This window comes from Arachis ipaensis, chromosome B7, assembly GCF_059453495.1.
Source record: "Arachis ipaensis isolate K30076 ecotype BB chromosome B7, ASM5945349v1, whole genome shotgun sequence".
Taxonomy (NCBI): domain Eukaryota; kingdom Viridiplantae; phylum Streptophyta; class Magnoliopsida; order Fabales; family Fabaceae; genus Arachis; species Arachis ipaensis.
In genome coordinates this window covers 131,135,614-131,149,631 of record NC_142442.1, presented here as the reverse complement: position 1 = coordinate 131,149,631, position 14,018 = coordinate 131,135,614, and the positions used below count along the sequence as shown (strand labels likewise).

General features: G+C 38.4%; 1 protein-coding gene across 5 annotated transcripts; it reads right to left on the bottom strand.

The window, feature by feature from the left end:
* Positions 1-577: 577 nt before the first annotated feature.
* GLT1 (NADH-dependent glutamate synthase 1) lies at positions 578-12,053 on the bottom strand. 5 transcript variants are annotated; one of them, XM_016307865.3, is made up of 22 exons: positions 11,276-12,053; positions 11,058-11,177; positions 10,386-10,490; positions 10,035-10,187; positions 9,654-9,754; positions 9,456-9,552; positions 8,848-8,957; positions 8,600-8,703; positions 8,342-8,521; positions 7,898-8,241; positions 7,745-7,815; positions 7,189-7,658; positions 6,227-7,096; positions 5,973-6,127; positions 5,647-5,808; positions 3,943-5,544; positions 3,239-3,457; positions 2,877-3,145; positions 2,425-2,730; positions 2,004-2,271; positions 1,606-1,863; positions 578-1,238 (listed from the first exon to the last, which is right to left on the bottom strand). In XM_016307865.3, the coding sequence occupies exons 1-22, from the start codon at positions 11,627-11,629 to the stop codon at positions 954-956; spliced, it is 6,603 nt and encodes a 2,200-aa protein (XP_016163351.2). In that variant the 5' UTR covers positions 11,630-12,053; the 3' UTR covers positions 578-953. The 5 variants fall into 5 exon arrangements, with proteins under 5 accessions (XP_016163351.2, XP_088349295.1, XP_020961943.2 ...); XM_088493169.1 differs by having other exon boundaries at positions 3,239-3,454; XM_021106284.2 differs by lacking the exons at positions 9,654-9,754; positions 10,035-10,187; positions 10,386-10,490; positions 11,058-11,177; positions 11,276-12,053 and adding an exon at positions 9,331-9,392 and having other exon boundaries at positions 9,478-9,528.
* Positions 12,054-14,018: the final 1,965 nt, after the last annotated feature.

The window sequence follows — 14,018 nt, the reverse complement described above, 5'->3', positions numbered from 1 at the left end:
GATTTTTAAAAATTTATCTTTAAAAAATCAATTTTAATAAACTACTTACAAAAAATAAAATTTTTTATCAAACCAAAGCTAAGCATACCGATTATCTAAATAAAATAGTGATGAAAGCTACACGAAAATAGAACTGATACCAAATAGGCGAATACTAGAATGATAATACATGAAAGTAGAATAAAATACGAAATATCCCAAGTTCATAGTACTTTAAACCATCTATTTGCTTTACTAGAATGATAATACATGAAAGTAGAATAAAATACGAAATATCCCAAGTTCGTAGTACTTTAAACCATCTATTTGCTTTTAAGAGCTTCGGGTTCGTCTATAAACCAACATAAACGAAAATGTGATAGCTTTGAATTTAAGTGCATCCAAATTGATTTCGGACTCCTATTTCTCTTCACTCTACTGTTGAATTCATACTTCCTCCGCGTAAGGACTACGGACCTGGTCTATCCTCCTATTTGGTTACTTATTTAGCAAGTGGCCACCATCAATCAGTTGAACGGATCATTTGTTTCTTCAAATAAGGGAAGCAAAAAATCACATATATTCAAGACCCTCAATATAAAGGAAACATCAAATCTGAAATCAATAATAAATTTCCAAACTGTACATTTCATTTCACACAATACAATAATAATAATTAGCTAACAGCTTGCCTTTCCAAACACATCAAAACTATGAACAAGATTTGAATGAAATCACCTTGTACCCTTGAGCGACCAAACAGCAAGACAAACCTCTTGCTCTGATTATACTACAATCCTAGCTTCCTAATTTTTCTCCTTATTGGTGTGCGTCAACTACTACCAACCAATAATAATAATGCCTATGGTAAAACAAAAAGAACACCCTGCTCAATCTTGGAACCATCTTATTCTTATTCTCTGTCTGCTACTGTATGAAACGAAAGGGGAAAAAAATCACAGGTGAGAGTTCTTTTAAGTCATCACTGTGTACTTGCTACCGCCCTGCTGTCTCTTGGTGAGGTCTTGCTGCTGCCTCTTGGTATGAGCAATGTTGTACTCTGTGTCTTCTTTCGTGAGGTACCTATCAACTTGTGAAGCAGCTTGGCGTCCCTCCGAAATTGCCCATACCACGAGGGACTGGCCACGGCGACAATCGCCGGCTGCAAAGACACCTTTCACACTGGTTGAGAAGCGACCATAATCTGCCTTGAAGTTTGACCTGTTGTCTCGCTCCATACCCAATTTCTCTGCAATTGTCTGAAAAATAGGAGAGCAATAAGATCAGTGATGAACATCATCTAATAGATACACTAGAAATCTAGAATCAGTACATATCTTGCAAGAGCTTATTACAATCATTTTATTCGTATAATTTCTCCTATAATTTGAAGAACCTTAGAATAATGATTTAGTAATTCTTTTGTGACTTCAAAGTCACGGATTCAAGCCTTAGAAACAACCATTACTGATGTAATTATCAGAATAGATTGCCTATATTACACGTTTTAGGTGTAACCCGGATCCTACACGTTATCGTAGTTTGGGCTGCCCTTAATTTCTCTTACAAGGGTATCGCTGAGACTTGTTAAACATTGAAAAAAGAAGGCATTATGTAAATACTTACAGATTCAGGGCCAAGGAATCCCATGGCAAGTAACACTAGATCAGCCTCGATGATTTCCTCACTGCCCTCAATTTCCTTAAACTGAAACTTCCCTGTCTCATCCTTTTCCCAGCGGACTCGTATGACTTCAAGTCCCTTCAAAACTCCATTCTCATCTCCCACAAACCGCTTAGTCAATACCTCATAAGATCTTGGATCTTTGCCAAATTTAGCTGCAGCTTCTTGGTGCCCGTAATCTATACGGAATACGCGAGGCCACTGTATTCAACAAACATTCAATGGTTAGCCATCACCTTCAGAAAGCAATGGCAATCAAAATGTCCAATTTCTCAAGCAGTTAACGTTTGCTAATGAGGCTGCAAAGAAACACTAAATATTTACAAAGCAATAGATCTAACCTGTGGCCAAGGGTTGCCTGGTGCCCTAGTTTCGGGAGGCTGTGGGAGAAGTTCAAGGTTTACTATGCTACTACACCCATGACGAATGGATGTCCCTATGCAATCTGTGCCCGTATCACCCCCACCAATGACCACAACTTTTTTTCCCTTTGCAGAAATGTAGTTACCATCTTGAAGATTGCTATCGAGCAAGCTTTTAGTGTTTGCATGAAGAAACTCCATGGCAAAATGAACTCCTGACAACTCCCGCCCAGGAACAGGAAGATCCCTGCATCAAAAAATTGAACTTGTTTAGTTGCTTTGAAGCTTCTTCCAAGTTCCAACGACAATTCCTTTTTTTAACATACTTAAATTCCAGACAATCAAACTGAATATATAAACCATAACGTGTAATTATGAGGACTCCTGCAATAGGCCTCACCTTGGTTTCGTAGCTCCGACAGCTAACACAATAGCATCATTTTCTTCTTGAAGCCGACCAAGAGCGTACATAGGATCATGTCCAACATTAGCATTCACCATAAAATTGACTCCCTCCTCTGCCATAAGGTTGACCCGTCGTTGAACTATATCCACTTTGTCTGTTTTCATGTTGGGAACCCCATACATCATAAGCCCTCCAATCCTGTCAGCTCTCTCATACACAGTTACTGTGTGTCCCATTTTATTCAGTTGATCAGCAGCTGCCAACCCAGCTGGTCCGCTTCCAACAATGGCAACTCTTCTCCTGTGTTGGTAAAAATATAAACAAACGAGGAATCACTATACAACATGAGGATTATACATTTGTAACTATTTGGTCAAAACTCAATAGGAAAACCAGACATAATGAAAATGGATCTGAAGAGATGTTATCAAGGAGCAAATACATACCCAGTTCTTTTGGGGGGAGGCCGTGGCACCATCCAACCCTCCTCAAATCCCTTGTCTATGATAGCACATTCAATGCTTTTAATAGACACTGGATTCTCAATAATGCCAAGGACACAAGAACCTTCACAGGGTGCTGGGCACACCCGACCAGTGAACTCGGGGAAGTTATTTGTCTCGAGAAGCCTTTCCAATGCCTCTCGCCACCTATTTTGGTATACTAACTCATTAAACTCTGGTATTTTATTTCCAAGAGGACATCCAGAATTTTCCTGAAAGTTCATGCAAGCATCATTAGTTTCAAAATCGGTATTGAAGAGTGAAAAAAGCAAATCATAACCGAGGAAAGAAAACCGCAAGCACACCTGATGACAGAAAGGAGTACCACAGTCCATGCAACGGGCTGACTGGGTTTTCAGAAGTGGGCCAGGCTTCGACTCCTCCATCACTTCCTTCCAATCGTTCATCCGAACATTAGGATCCCTATACTGAACACCTTCACGCTCATAAGCAACAAAACCTCTATGTTTAACTGCATCAGTGACTCTACTGGGTCTCTTGGATGATTCAGCCTGTTCAACCTTCTGCACATATTCAAAGACATCAGCAGACTAAAACTATACACACAATTTCACTTTTCATTCATGGTTAAAACGAACAAGAAAGTAAACAATATCACTAGATCCCATTGAGAGGAATCAATCATCAACTCCATTTGGCAGTGTTATCAAAAGGTTTGCTTTAAGAAACTAGCACTTACAAGACGTAAAGTAAAGAGCACACACGAGACATTTCTAAGTAGGTATGCTAATATTGATGAAAATATAAATTACTACTGATGAATGGTGATACTACATTTGGAAGCTCTTTTTATATCTTTGTATTTTCCCTCTCTTTAACTTAATTATTGTCTATTCCATATAAAAGGAAAAAAATATTAAAACAAACAAACAAATAAAACTTCTGATAACCTTATATGAAACCAGTGGCACTATAAAATAACACGAGATGAAAATGTAACAATGAATCAATCAATAACCAGATAAAAAAAAGGAATATATATAGCTACCTGACTTGGCTTCCCATTTGAAGATGCAGCAGCCATTTTCTTAAGCTCTTCAAAAGCATCTTTCTCATTCAGTTCTGCTTCATCTGGCCCCTCTTCTGCAATTGCAGCAGGCGAAGATGCGTTTTTGGAGGCTTCCTTTGACTTCATACCAGCCAAAACACGTTTGTACTCCCTGGGGAACACCTTGATAAATTTTGGAAGAAGATTTTCAAAGTCAGAAAGCACTTCTTTGGCAAGCACGCTATCTGTGTGACGCTGATGTTGTTGTATCAACATTCTAAGAGTAATAATATCCTCCTCCTCCTCAACCTTGTCCAAATCTACAAGTTCCTGGTTGCATCGAGATTGGAATTTTCCATCCATATCAAGAACGTAAGCAATTCCACCACTCATTCCTGCCGCAAAATTTCGGCCAGTGTTTCCAAGGACAACTACTATCCCACCAGTCATATACTCGCATCCATGATCTCCAACGCCTTCAACTACCGCCTTAGCCCCAGAATTACGCACACAAAATCTTTCTGCGGCCATCCCATTGAAATATGCCTCACCACGTGTAGCTCCATAGAGTGCCACATTACCAATTACAATATTAGTCTTTGGGTCAAAGGTACTCTTCTTTGGAGGATATACTACAATCTTGCCGCCAGACAACCCTTTACCAACATAATCATTGCTATCGCCTTCAAGTTCCAGAGTGATACCAGGACAAAGGAATGCACCAAAGCTCTGGCCTGCGCTTCCTGTAAATCTGATATGAATGGTGTCATTAGGAAGACCATCTAAGAGGTACCTTTTGGTCACCTCATGGCTAAGCATAGTTCCCACAGCACGGTTCACATTATAAATTGGACTTTCAATGTATACTGGGAGACCCTTCTCCAAAGCAGCATGGGACAAACCAATGAGCTTATTATCCAAAGCCATGTCCAAACCATGATCTTGTTTTTGCACACAGTATTGAGCAGCTTCTGGCCGCAGTTCAGCTGCAGGTCTAAGCAATAGAGAGAGATCAATGTTCTGCAATTTCTCACTGGTCTTAGTGACTTCTTTATCAACTTCAAGCATGTCTGAACGGCCAACCATCTCATTGACAGTCCTAAACCCAAGCTGGGCCATAATTTCTCTCATCTCTTCAGCAACCATGAAGAAGAAGTTGATGACATGCTCAGGTTCTCCAGCAAACTTTTCTCTGAGTACTGGATCTTGGGTAGCAATGCCAACAGGACAGGTATTCTTGTGGCACTTCCGCATCATAATGCAACCGAGAGTAATGAGTGGAGCTGTACTGAAACCAAACTCTTCTGCACCAAGGAGAGCAGCTATGGCCACATCTCTTCCTGTTTTGAGTTGCCCATCAGTTTGGAGAGTTGTGCGACCACGGAGGTCATTAGCTACCAAAGTTTGGTGGGTCTCGGCCAAGCCAAGTTCCCAAGGGAGCCCAGCATTCTTTATTCCAGTCCACCTGGATGCCCCTGTCCCTCCATCATGGCCGGAGATCAAGACATGGTCAGCATGCCCTTTAACAACTCCACTAGCAATTATGCCTACTCCAGCTTCTGATACCAACTTGACACTAATTCGAGCAGCCGGGTTGGCATTCTGCAAATTTAAAAAAAGGGTTACTAAGCACATAGAAAATCTAAGAGAATAAAATAAATCAAAAGCTGATACAATATAACAGATATTATATGCAAAATATACCTTTAGATCATGAATTAATTGGGCAAGATCTTCAATGGAATAAATATCGTGATGAGGTGGGGGGCTGATAAGTCCTACCCCAGGAGTTGAATTCCTGGTGACAGCAATGTCTCCTACAACCTTGTGGCCAGGAAGTTCACCTCCCTCTCCTGGTTTAGCTCCCTGGGGAGAATATTATGACGTTAATCGCATACTAATACTCTACGTTCAGTGAAAGAACCTAGAACCATCTGGTTAATTTTTTTCTCAAAAGAGAAATAAAAGAAAAGAAGTACATGTAAAAGGAACAATAAGCTCAATATTCATAAACATGTGTTGACAATTACCTGGGCCATCTTTATCTGCAATTCATCAGCATTTGTAAGATAGTAACTTGAAACACCAAATCTCCCACTAGCAACCTGCTTGATAGCACTTCTTTTTGGGTTCATTGAGCCATCAGGAAGAGGCTCCATGCGTGATGGTTGCTCACCACCCTCACCTATGGAAAAATATTATAGTTAAGAATTACAGAAATTTAGTATACTATTAAATAACACACACACACACAGTCGCCACTTATTGTTAAAAGTTTACAAACCTGTGTTGGATTTCCCTCCAATCTTATTCATAGCAGTTGCCAATGTTGTGTGCGCCTCCAATGAGATTGACCCATAACTCATGGCCCCAGTGCAAAATCGTTTAACTATCTCACTAGCAGGTTCAACTTCATCAAGTGAAATCTTCACTGCTGCCTCTTTAAATTTCAGTATTCCTCGCAAGTTGCAAGCCTTATTTAACTCATGAATGATCTTGGAGTACTGTTTATATGCATCTACACTGTTAGTTCTGGCAGCCTCTTGAAGCTTTGCTATAGCAAGTGGATCATTCAAGTGAATTTCACCACCTTTTCTCCAGTGGTAATCGCCAGGATTTGGCAAAGCAACAGCTTCAGCACTCCCAGGAGAGAAAACACGAGGAGGAAATGCCAATTCATGCAATTTAAGAGCATCGCGAGCAAGCATCTCAAATGTTGCCCCCTCAACTCGGCTTGGGGTTCCGGCAAAGCACCTTTCAATTACTTCTGAGGAAAGACCCAGAGCTTCAAAAATCTGAGCACCTTTGTAAGAGGCCAAAGTAGATATTCCCATCTTCGCAAGGACCTTCATCATTCCATAGTTGCTTGCTTTGAAGTACTTCTTGACCAATTCACCTTTTGAGTAGAATTCCCCACCAGCTTTTGGTGGGATCTTTCCATCAACTTGCAGTCGCCAGATTGTCTCTATAGCCAAATATGGGCATATAGCATCAGCACCAAACCCAACAAGCGTGCAGAAGTGATGCACTTCACGTGGTTCAGCAGATTCAACCATCAAGGCAACTCTAGTGCGCTCAAGTGTTTTAACTAGATGTTGATGGACAGCACCAACGGCCAAGAGGGAGCTAACAGAAACCCGTTTCCTTGAGAAGGCTACAAACATTCAGTGCCAGATAAAATTAATTAGAGAAAGTGCACTGTATAATGTATATCATATAGTTGTGCAATACATGTATAATATATACCTCTATCAGACAGCACAAGGGTGGTGTAGCCAGCATTAATTGCATCATGTGCTTCTGCACATATCCTGTCCAAAGCTTCGTCCAACCCTTTCTTACCACGATCCTTTGAGTATGTGATGTCTATCACTTTGCTCCGCCATCCCCTATAATTCATCTTTTTAATGGCTTCCATTTGTTCAATGGATAAAAGAGGGCCTTTTAGTGAAAGACGGTGGCATTGTTCCTCAGTAATTTCTGTTAGGTCACCTTCTGGACCAACCATACATTCCATGGAAGTGACTATTTTCTCACGAATAGGATCAATAGGTGGGTTTGTCACTTGGGCAAACATTTGCTTGAAGTACTCAAAAGTAAGCTTCTCCCGGTTAGACATGACAGCTAGTGGAGTATCATTTCCCATTGAACCAAGGGCTTCTGTACCATCCTTTGCCATGGGAAGTAATAACATCTCCAAGGATTCAACTGTATAGCTGCATGAGCAGAGAACAACATAAAAAACTTCCTTTGTAAATAAGTAGAACTCAAAAAATATCTCTCTCATCAGGAGTTCACATACCCAAAAGCTTTCAATGGAGTCAGTAAACCATGAATTCCCATATTTTCCATATCTGCATCATCACCAGATGCCTGTAACTCGGATAAAATGCAAAGGTGAGAATTGCCTACAAGAAACTCGCAAGAAGTTCGCATGGAACATATTAATACTTACTGGAATCACCCCGGCTATGCTTGGAGGCACTCTTTCAGATTCATGAACAGAGTCAACTATGTCTTGGAGCTGAATCTTCTGATTTTTTAGCCACTCCCCATAAGGCCGTGACAAAGAGTACTGTTCCTTCAAGGCATCATCATTCACAACAGCATGCTTCTCAAAATCTACTAGAAGCATCATGCCAGGATTTAGTCTTCCTTTCCTACAAACGTCTTCAGGAGGAATGTCTACAACCCCAACTTCACTTGCCATTATAACTCGTCCACTGTGAGTGACATAAAAGCGGCCTGGCCGCAGACCATTCCTATCCAATGTTGCTCCAAGATAGTGACCATCAGTAACTGCAACAACATTATATCAGAACCAAATCATGAAGCCTTAACCAAAAGAACATGCAATGGAGGAAGAAGGTATATTTTGAATGAAGTCCAGGAAATTCACATGATATAAGAGCAGGCCCATCCCATGGCTCCATGAGAGCCGAGAAATACTCGTAAAATGCTTTACGCTGGGGATCCATGTTCTTGTCATTTTGCCATGCTTCAGGGATCATCATCATGACAGCTTCAGGAAGACTTTTTCCAGACTGAACCAAAAACTCAAGCACGCCATCAAAAGCACCTGATGAAGAGGAGGGATAGCATGTCAGCATATGAAATGATTCCACAAAATTAAAGTAAATTCTGGCAAAATTTCCACCTGAATCAGATGAAGTTGTATTCACAATGGGCAAAAGCTTCTTTAACTCGTTCTCGGATAGACCAAGCTCCTTGCACTTTAGTAGGCCCTCACGTGCCTTCATCCTACAAGAAGAAACCCCACAAAGCAATCATGCATGAACCCTATGGAACAACATTGTCTTTCTTATTCATCCATTTCACGTACTTTGGGATATTACTTATCCAATTCTTTAATATTGTGGAGCAATATGGTTATGCAAGACATACCAGTTAACATTGCCTCTAAGTGTGTTGATTTCTCCATTGTGGCCCAAAACTCGCATTGGTTGAGCACGATCCCAACTAGGAAAAGTATTAGTTGAGAATCGTGAATGTATCTGCACATCATTTTCCAATGTTGTTAATACTTTGTGGTTACTTATCGTAAAAGAATATAACCATTGCAGAAGATCACGTGTATAAATGAAATTTTCTTCCAAGCACTTCAGTGTGGAGCTAATACTGAAGTAATTGGTAGAAGTTCTGGGAATCCTATTTAATTTTCACCCAAAAGATTTTTTTCCCCCACCACCACTAAAGATGAAATTGTTCTCCGGACCAACTAATCCACAGAAAGCATCAGCAGAAATTTCTGCAAACATGATTATCCTGATAATGAACGTTCTTACCAACTCACCCATTGCATCCAAGCTAGCATCCAAATTCAAATATTAATCAAGGAAGCGGAAGAACTTAAGAGATCATTCAAACCTCAATGCCTCAGAAGTCATTCCCCAACCTTGCATCTCTTCAGTTACTGGTTGTTCCCCATGCTGTTTGTTGGAGTATATAGAGTTAGTGGAGAAAGAAGACAAGTTAATGGGTAATATATTTACCAGGGCCATGTAGCTCGTAAACCTTTCATTGCCAAGGTCTGCAAAGTAGTAACCCTTCAACTGAGCTGGTGTTAACTGACCTTTATAAACAACAGTCCTGAAAAAAAGGGTATAACCACGTCAGGTAGGAAGATGATTAGAGGCGGAAAGCATAATAATTTACTTCTCATAAAGATAATTTCCTTACTGATAACACACCTTGATGAAAGTGAACATGTATAAAAATCAGCAATGCCATCACTATGGAGGTCTAAAGCTGATGTTATAGCAGCATCTGAAAGCTTCCTTAATATGTACATCTACAAGAAAGGAACCAGATATCTATTACGCAAAGACCAAATGGCATCTCAAATCTCACTTAAAATGCATCATTTGAAGTCAGCTGAACCAAAACTTTTCAATAGCCTTTTCCCCTCAACCGATGAAATTTGTGTAAATCTTGATTAGCAAAGGGTTTATTTGAAAATTACTTCTTCAAGAACACAGTTCACCTATATGTTCAGTATTCCATCAAAAAGAATAGTATGCTCATTAATTTTAACGTATGCACCCCATCCATATTATGCAGAAGATAGGTACCTGTCTTTCCAAATCAAGTTTTGATTTGGTGCTTGGCGTAAGAAACACTTGTTCAATCACTGGTTCGGTCTGCAGGGCCGATTTGCCCAATCCTGTATTATCAGTGGGCACAGAACGCCAGCCAAGAACAGAGTGGCCCAGTGATTCGGCAACCTTAAAATACACACACATTTAAAAAGAAATGTCATTAGAACTACTATAAATCACAGCTAACACAAACAATGCAATATGAAATATAGCAAAATACAGTAGAATAGTTTGTCATTGTTTTCATGAAAATAATTATTCCATGAAGCCTGCATGCATGAAATCAACTTCAAAATAATAAAGCAAAAATTAGGAATTAAATACCTTTCTAAATACATTTTTGCTCTCTTCCCTACGACTGTCGGAGGTGGGCAAGAAAAACATGCCAACTGCATATTTTCCAGGAGGTGGAAGCTCAAAATCCACGACCTGCAATAAATCAAGCCCGTTACGATCACCAGCATACTGAGTCAAACCTCAATAAATGAAAAAGCCATATAGTCAACCCTCGTGCTCTTCTAGTTTTTTTCAAGTTTTATAAAGTAACCACCAAAGCCGTTCATTAATGGATAAGTCTAATTCTTGTTTGTTTCCGTGAATTTTATGCGGTGACAAGTTTGGTTTTCAAACGTAAACTTCCAAGCAAAGAGCCAATGAAATTACGATAAAATATTTACTTGTTTCTAAGTTCATGAAATTCTGTGGGCGAATCCAATTAACATCAACATTCAACCAAGCGACAGTTATAAGATTATTAATTATATTACAACTTGCTTAAAAATCTAAATAGATAATACTAAATTCTTAGAGGAAAAAAAAACGTTTTTTTTCAGATTTCCTTTTTATAAAAATGTTTTTAAAATAAATAAATAAAGAAGAAAGACATATATCAGATGAGCTTAATACACAGAGAAACGCGAATTTAATGTAACCAAAAAAGAGACACAAATTTGCAATAATAAAAAATTTATTTCATTTAATTTAATTTAATAATACCTCCGTGTAAAACTGGTGAGGTAGAGCCACAAGAATCCCGGCTCCGTCTCCAGTGTTTGCTTCGCACCCGCAAGCTCCCCTGTGCGTCATGCGCACCAACATCTCCAAAGCATCTGTCACCTACACACAAAACGACAAAATCCACCTATCAAAACGCACAGCCACGTCAACATTCCCTGCCCCACAAAACCATAAACGACACCTAACTGCTAACTCACCGTTTTACGGTTGCCCTCGCCGGACAGCTCCGCTACGAACCCCACTCCGCATGAGTCCTTATCCATAGCTGGATCGTAAAGCCCCATCGGCTTCTCTGGTACAGCCGACAATGCCGACCGGACCACCACCCTCAGCTCCGGCGACCTCCCTGGCCCCTGCGACCGCCACACGTGCAGCCGCTCCGAACCGAGTGACCTGCAGCTCGAACGCAAACGAGTACCGAAGAAGCTCATCGGTTTCGCCTTCGCCACAGTTCGCACATTGAGCTGCGTCCTGCTGCTTGCGATATTCGACGGTAGAGTGCACGCAGACCAAGCCGGAGCCGCTGCGAACGAAAGTGAAGAAGACGACATCGTTTCGTTCAGATTTTTCGTACACGGAAAAATTTTCCGAGAGAAAAAACGATGTGTTTTCTGTTATAGATTTTAATTTTTTTTTTCAAATTTTGTTTCACGTTAGATCTAGGTTTTTCAACCGCAAATCAATCAAATCCAGGCCGTGTGTGCTTTGCTTCTGAGACAGAACGACGCCGGAATAGAAACAGAAATTAGAGAAGAAGAAAAAGGGAAGAATCGACGTGTTTGTGTTGTTCTGTGTCGTTGGCGCGAAGATCTGTTTGGCGAAAAAAGCAGAGAAAACGGTTTTCACTTTTCAGAGAGAAAGAGCGCCGCCCGTAAGAACCTGCAGCTAGGTTCTGTTTGGTTGAGATTCCTTGTTGAAGAGATGGAAATGATGAATTTATTTATAGAGTAAGGACGTGTGTTTGTGTTTTGCAGTGCTTTTATCTTTCTTTCTTTTTTATCTTATTAGAATAGAATTAGAATTTAGATTTGGTAAATTGATAAAATGGGAAAAAGAAAGAGAGGAGGGACTAGGGAGTAGGAGAGAAGAGATTGGGGACCACCACCAATTCAATTAAACTAATTAGCTAAATTGTTAATTAAGTAAGTATATTATGTATTATTTAGATGAAAGGGGTAAGGTGGTAGTGGTAGTGGTGGGGTAGATGAAGGTGATTAAGAAGAGTTAATTACTATGACTTGGTTGAGAGACAGCTCAGGGGGTGGGCCACGTGTGAGGTGCTCTATGCGGCACGCGACAACCGCCATTTATGGGTCCCACTAAAACATGTTACTATCCCTTCTTTCTTCTCAAGCCGCCTCGGCCCTCACCACTTTTCCCAACCTAGGCTCGGAAACGTACCAACCTCCGTTCACACCGAACCTATGCCCTCACTTTTACAAAATACCGTAACATTTATTAATAAACTCTAACAAATGTGATTAATTCACTATTTTTTACATTATGTATATATATAATATTACTAAATATAAAACTAATCAAAGAGATAAATAATTTACACCATAGTTACAAAATTTTAAATTTGAATGTTAAAAAAAGTAAAAGGTGACTAAAACAATTAAAACCTTTGTCATTTTATATTTGCTCAGGTAAATTACCAAAAGGTTTACCAAGGTCAAAATGACTCTTATTAACTTTGATAATACTTTATTTGATAATTTATGAACAAATCTATCGGGGAGATATAATAATAAAATATTAAATTTAAATGTCATCATTATCAAAATCTATCGGTGAGATATAAATAATAATAATATAATAATAATATTAAATTTAAACGTCATCATTATCAATGTCAATAAAAAATTTGAGAGAATGTTATTTTTATCTATGCACATCGGATTTTTATTTTTAATATGATTTTTTTTCTCCTTTTTTTTTTTTACGTAGAAGAGGTTCTAAGAACCATTTAGGAGTTAGGAGAGCGAGGGAGGAATCTAGGTGCTACTTGATTTGCAGGTCATTGACAATATGTAGTTAAATGTTTTACTTTTAATATCTAAAAATTTAACTACTCTTATCGAAAATTTAGTTTTGAGTTTCTGAAATTTTTTACTTTTTAAAATCTAAAAACTTAATTTTTTAACATCTAAAAAGTTTAATTTTGATTATTATTATTATTATAGAAATAATTACTTTATAGATACTTATAGTTTTATTCAATTTTTAATTAAGTATAGTAAAAAATCTACAATTGAATCTCTACATCATAGCTTTAAAATTAATTTTCTAATTTCATTGTCCATTGCAAAAATGTCACAATAAATTATTATGGAAATATTTGGTAATTAAAGAAAATTAACCAAAAATAGCTATAACTTGTCTTATTTAACATTCATTAATTGTTACGATAATTAATAAATGCTAAATAAGATAAATTTTAGCTGTTTTTTTTTTATTTCTCTAGCATTACCAAATTGTTAATATTCGTTATTGCACCTATTTAATATGTACCTAATATATTGGATAGTGGTATATGCACATCCTTTATAATAGGTAATTGATAATTTGTTTTCATTTTTTTGTCCTAGCTACTTTACTATATATTTACAAATTTTCTTAAAAGTTAAGAGAGTATAAATGACAATACATATTTTTAAAGTTTAATTTTATACGTATCATTATGTTTTATTTATGGGAACATAACTAAAGTTTTACGATAATTATAAGAAAATCCAAACAAACTAAAAGTCCTGATCAATTTTTGGTATAACCCAACGAACTATTTTGTCAGATACCTATAATTCGGCTATATGTATTAAATCATCCAATTAGGAAGACGTTAAGAACTTGATGTTTAAAGGTATTTGTTCAATTTCCATCTTTTGTCTATTCGTGTGCATTAAAAAGTGTGCTTCATCTTTTGCTATATATATATAT

What these genes read in the sequence shown, in the direction of transcription:
- GLT1 (XM_016307865.3), bottom strand. Translation starts at nt 11,629, where the DNA reads ATGTCGTCTTCTTCACTTTCGTTCGCAGCGGCTCCGGCTTGGTCTGCG. An exon ending in GCAAAAATGTATTTAGAAAG is followed by an intron (nt 10,188 to 10,385) that starts GTATTTAATTCC and finishes GTGTATTTTAAG; the next exon opens with GTTGCCGAATCACTGGGCCA. An exon ending in TTACGAGCTACATGGCCCTG is followed by an intron (nt 8,958 to 9,455) that starts GTAAATATATTA and finishes AATGATGTGCAG; the next exon opens with ATACATTCACGATTCTCAAC.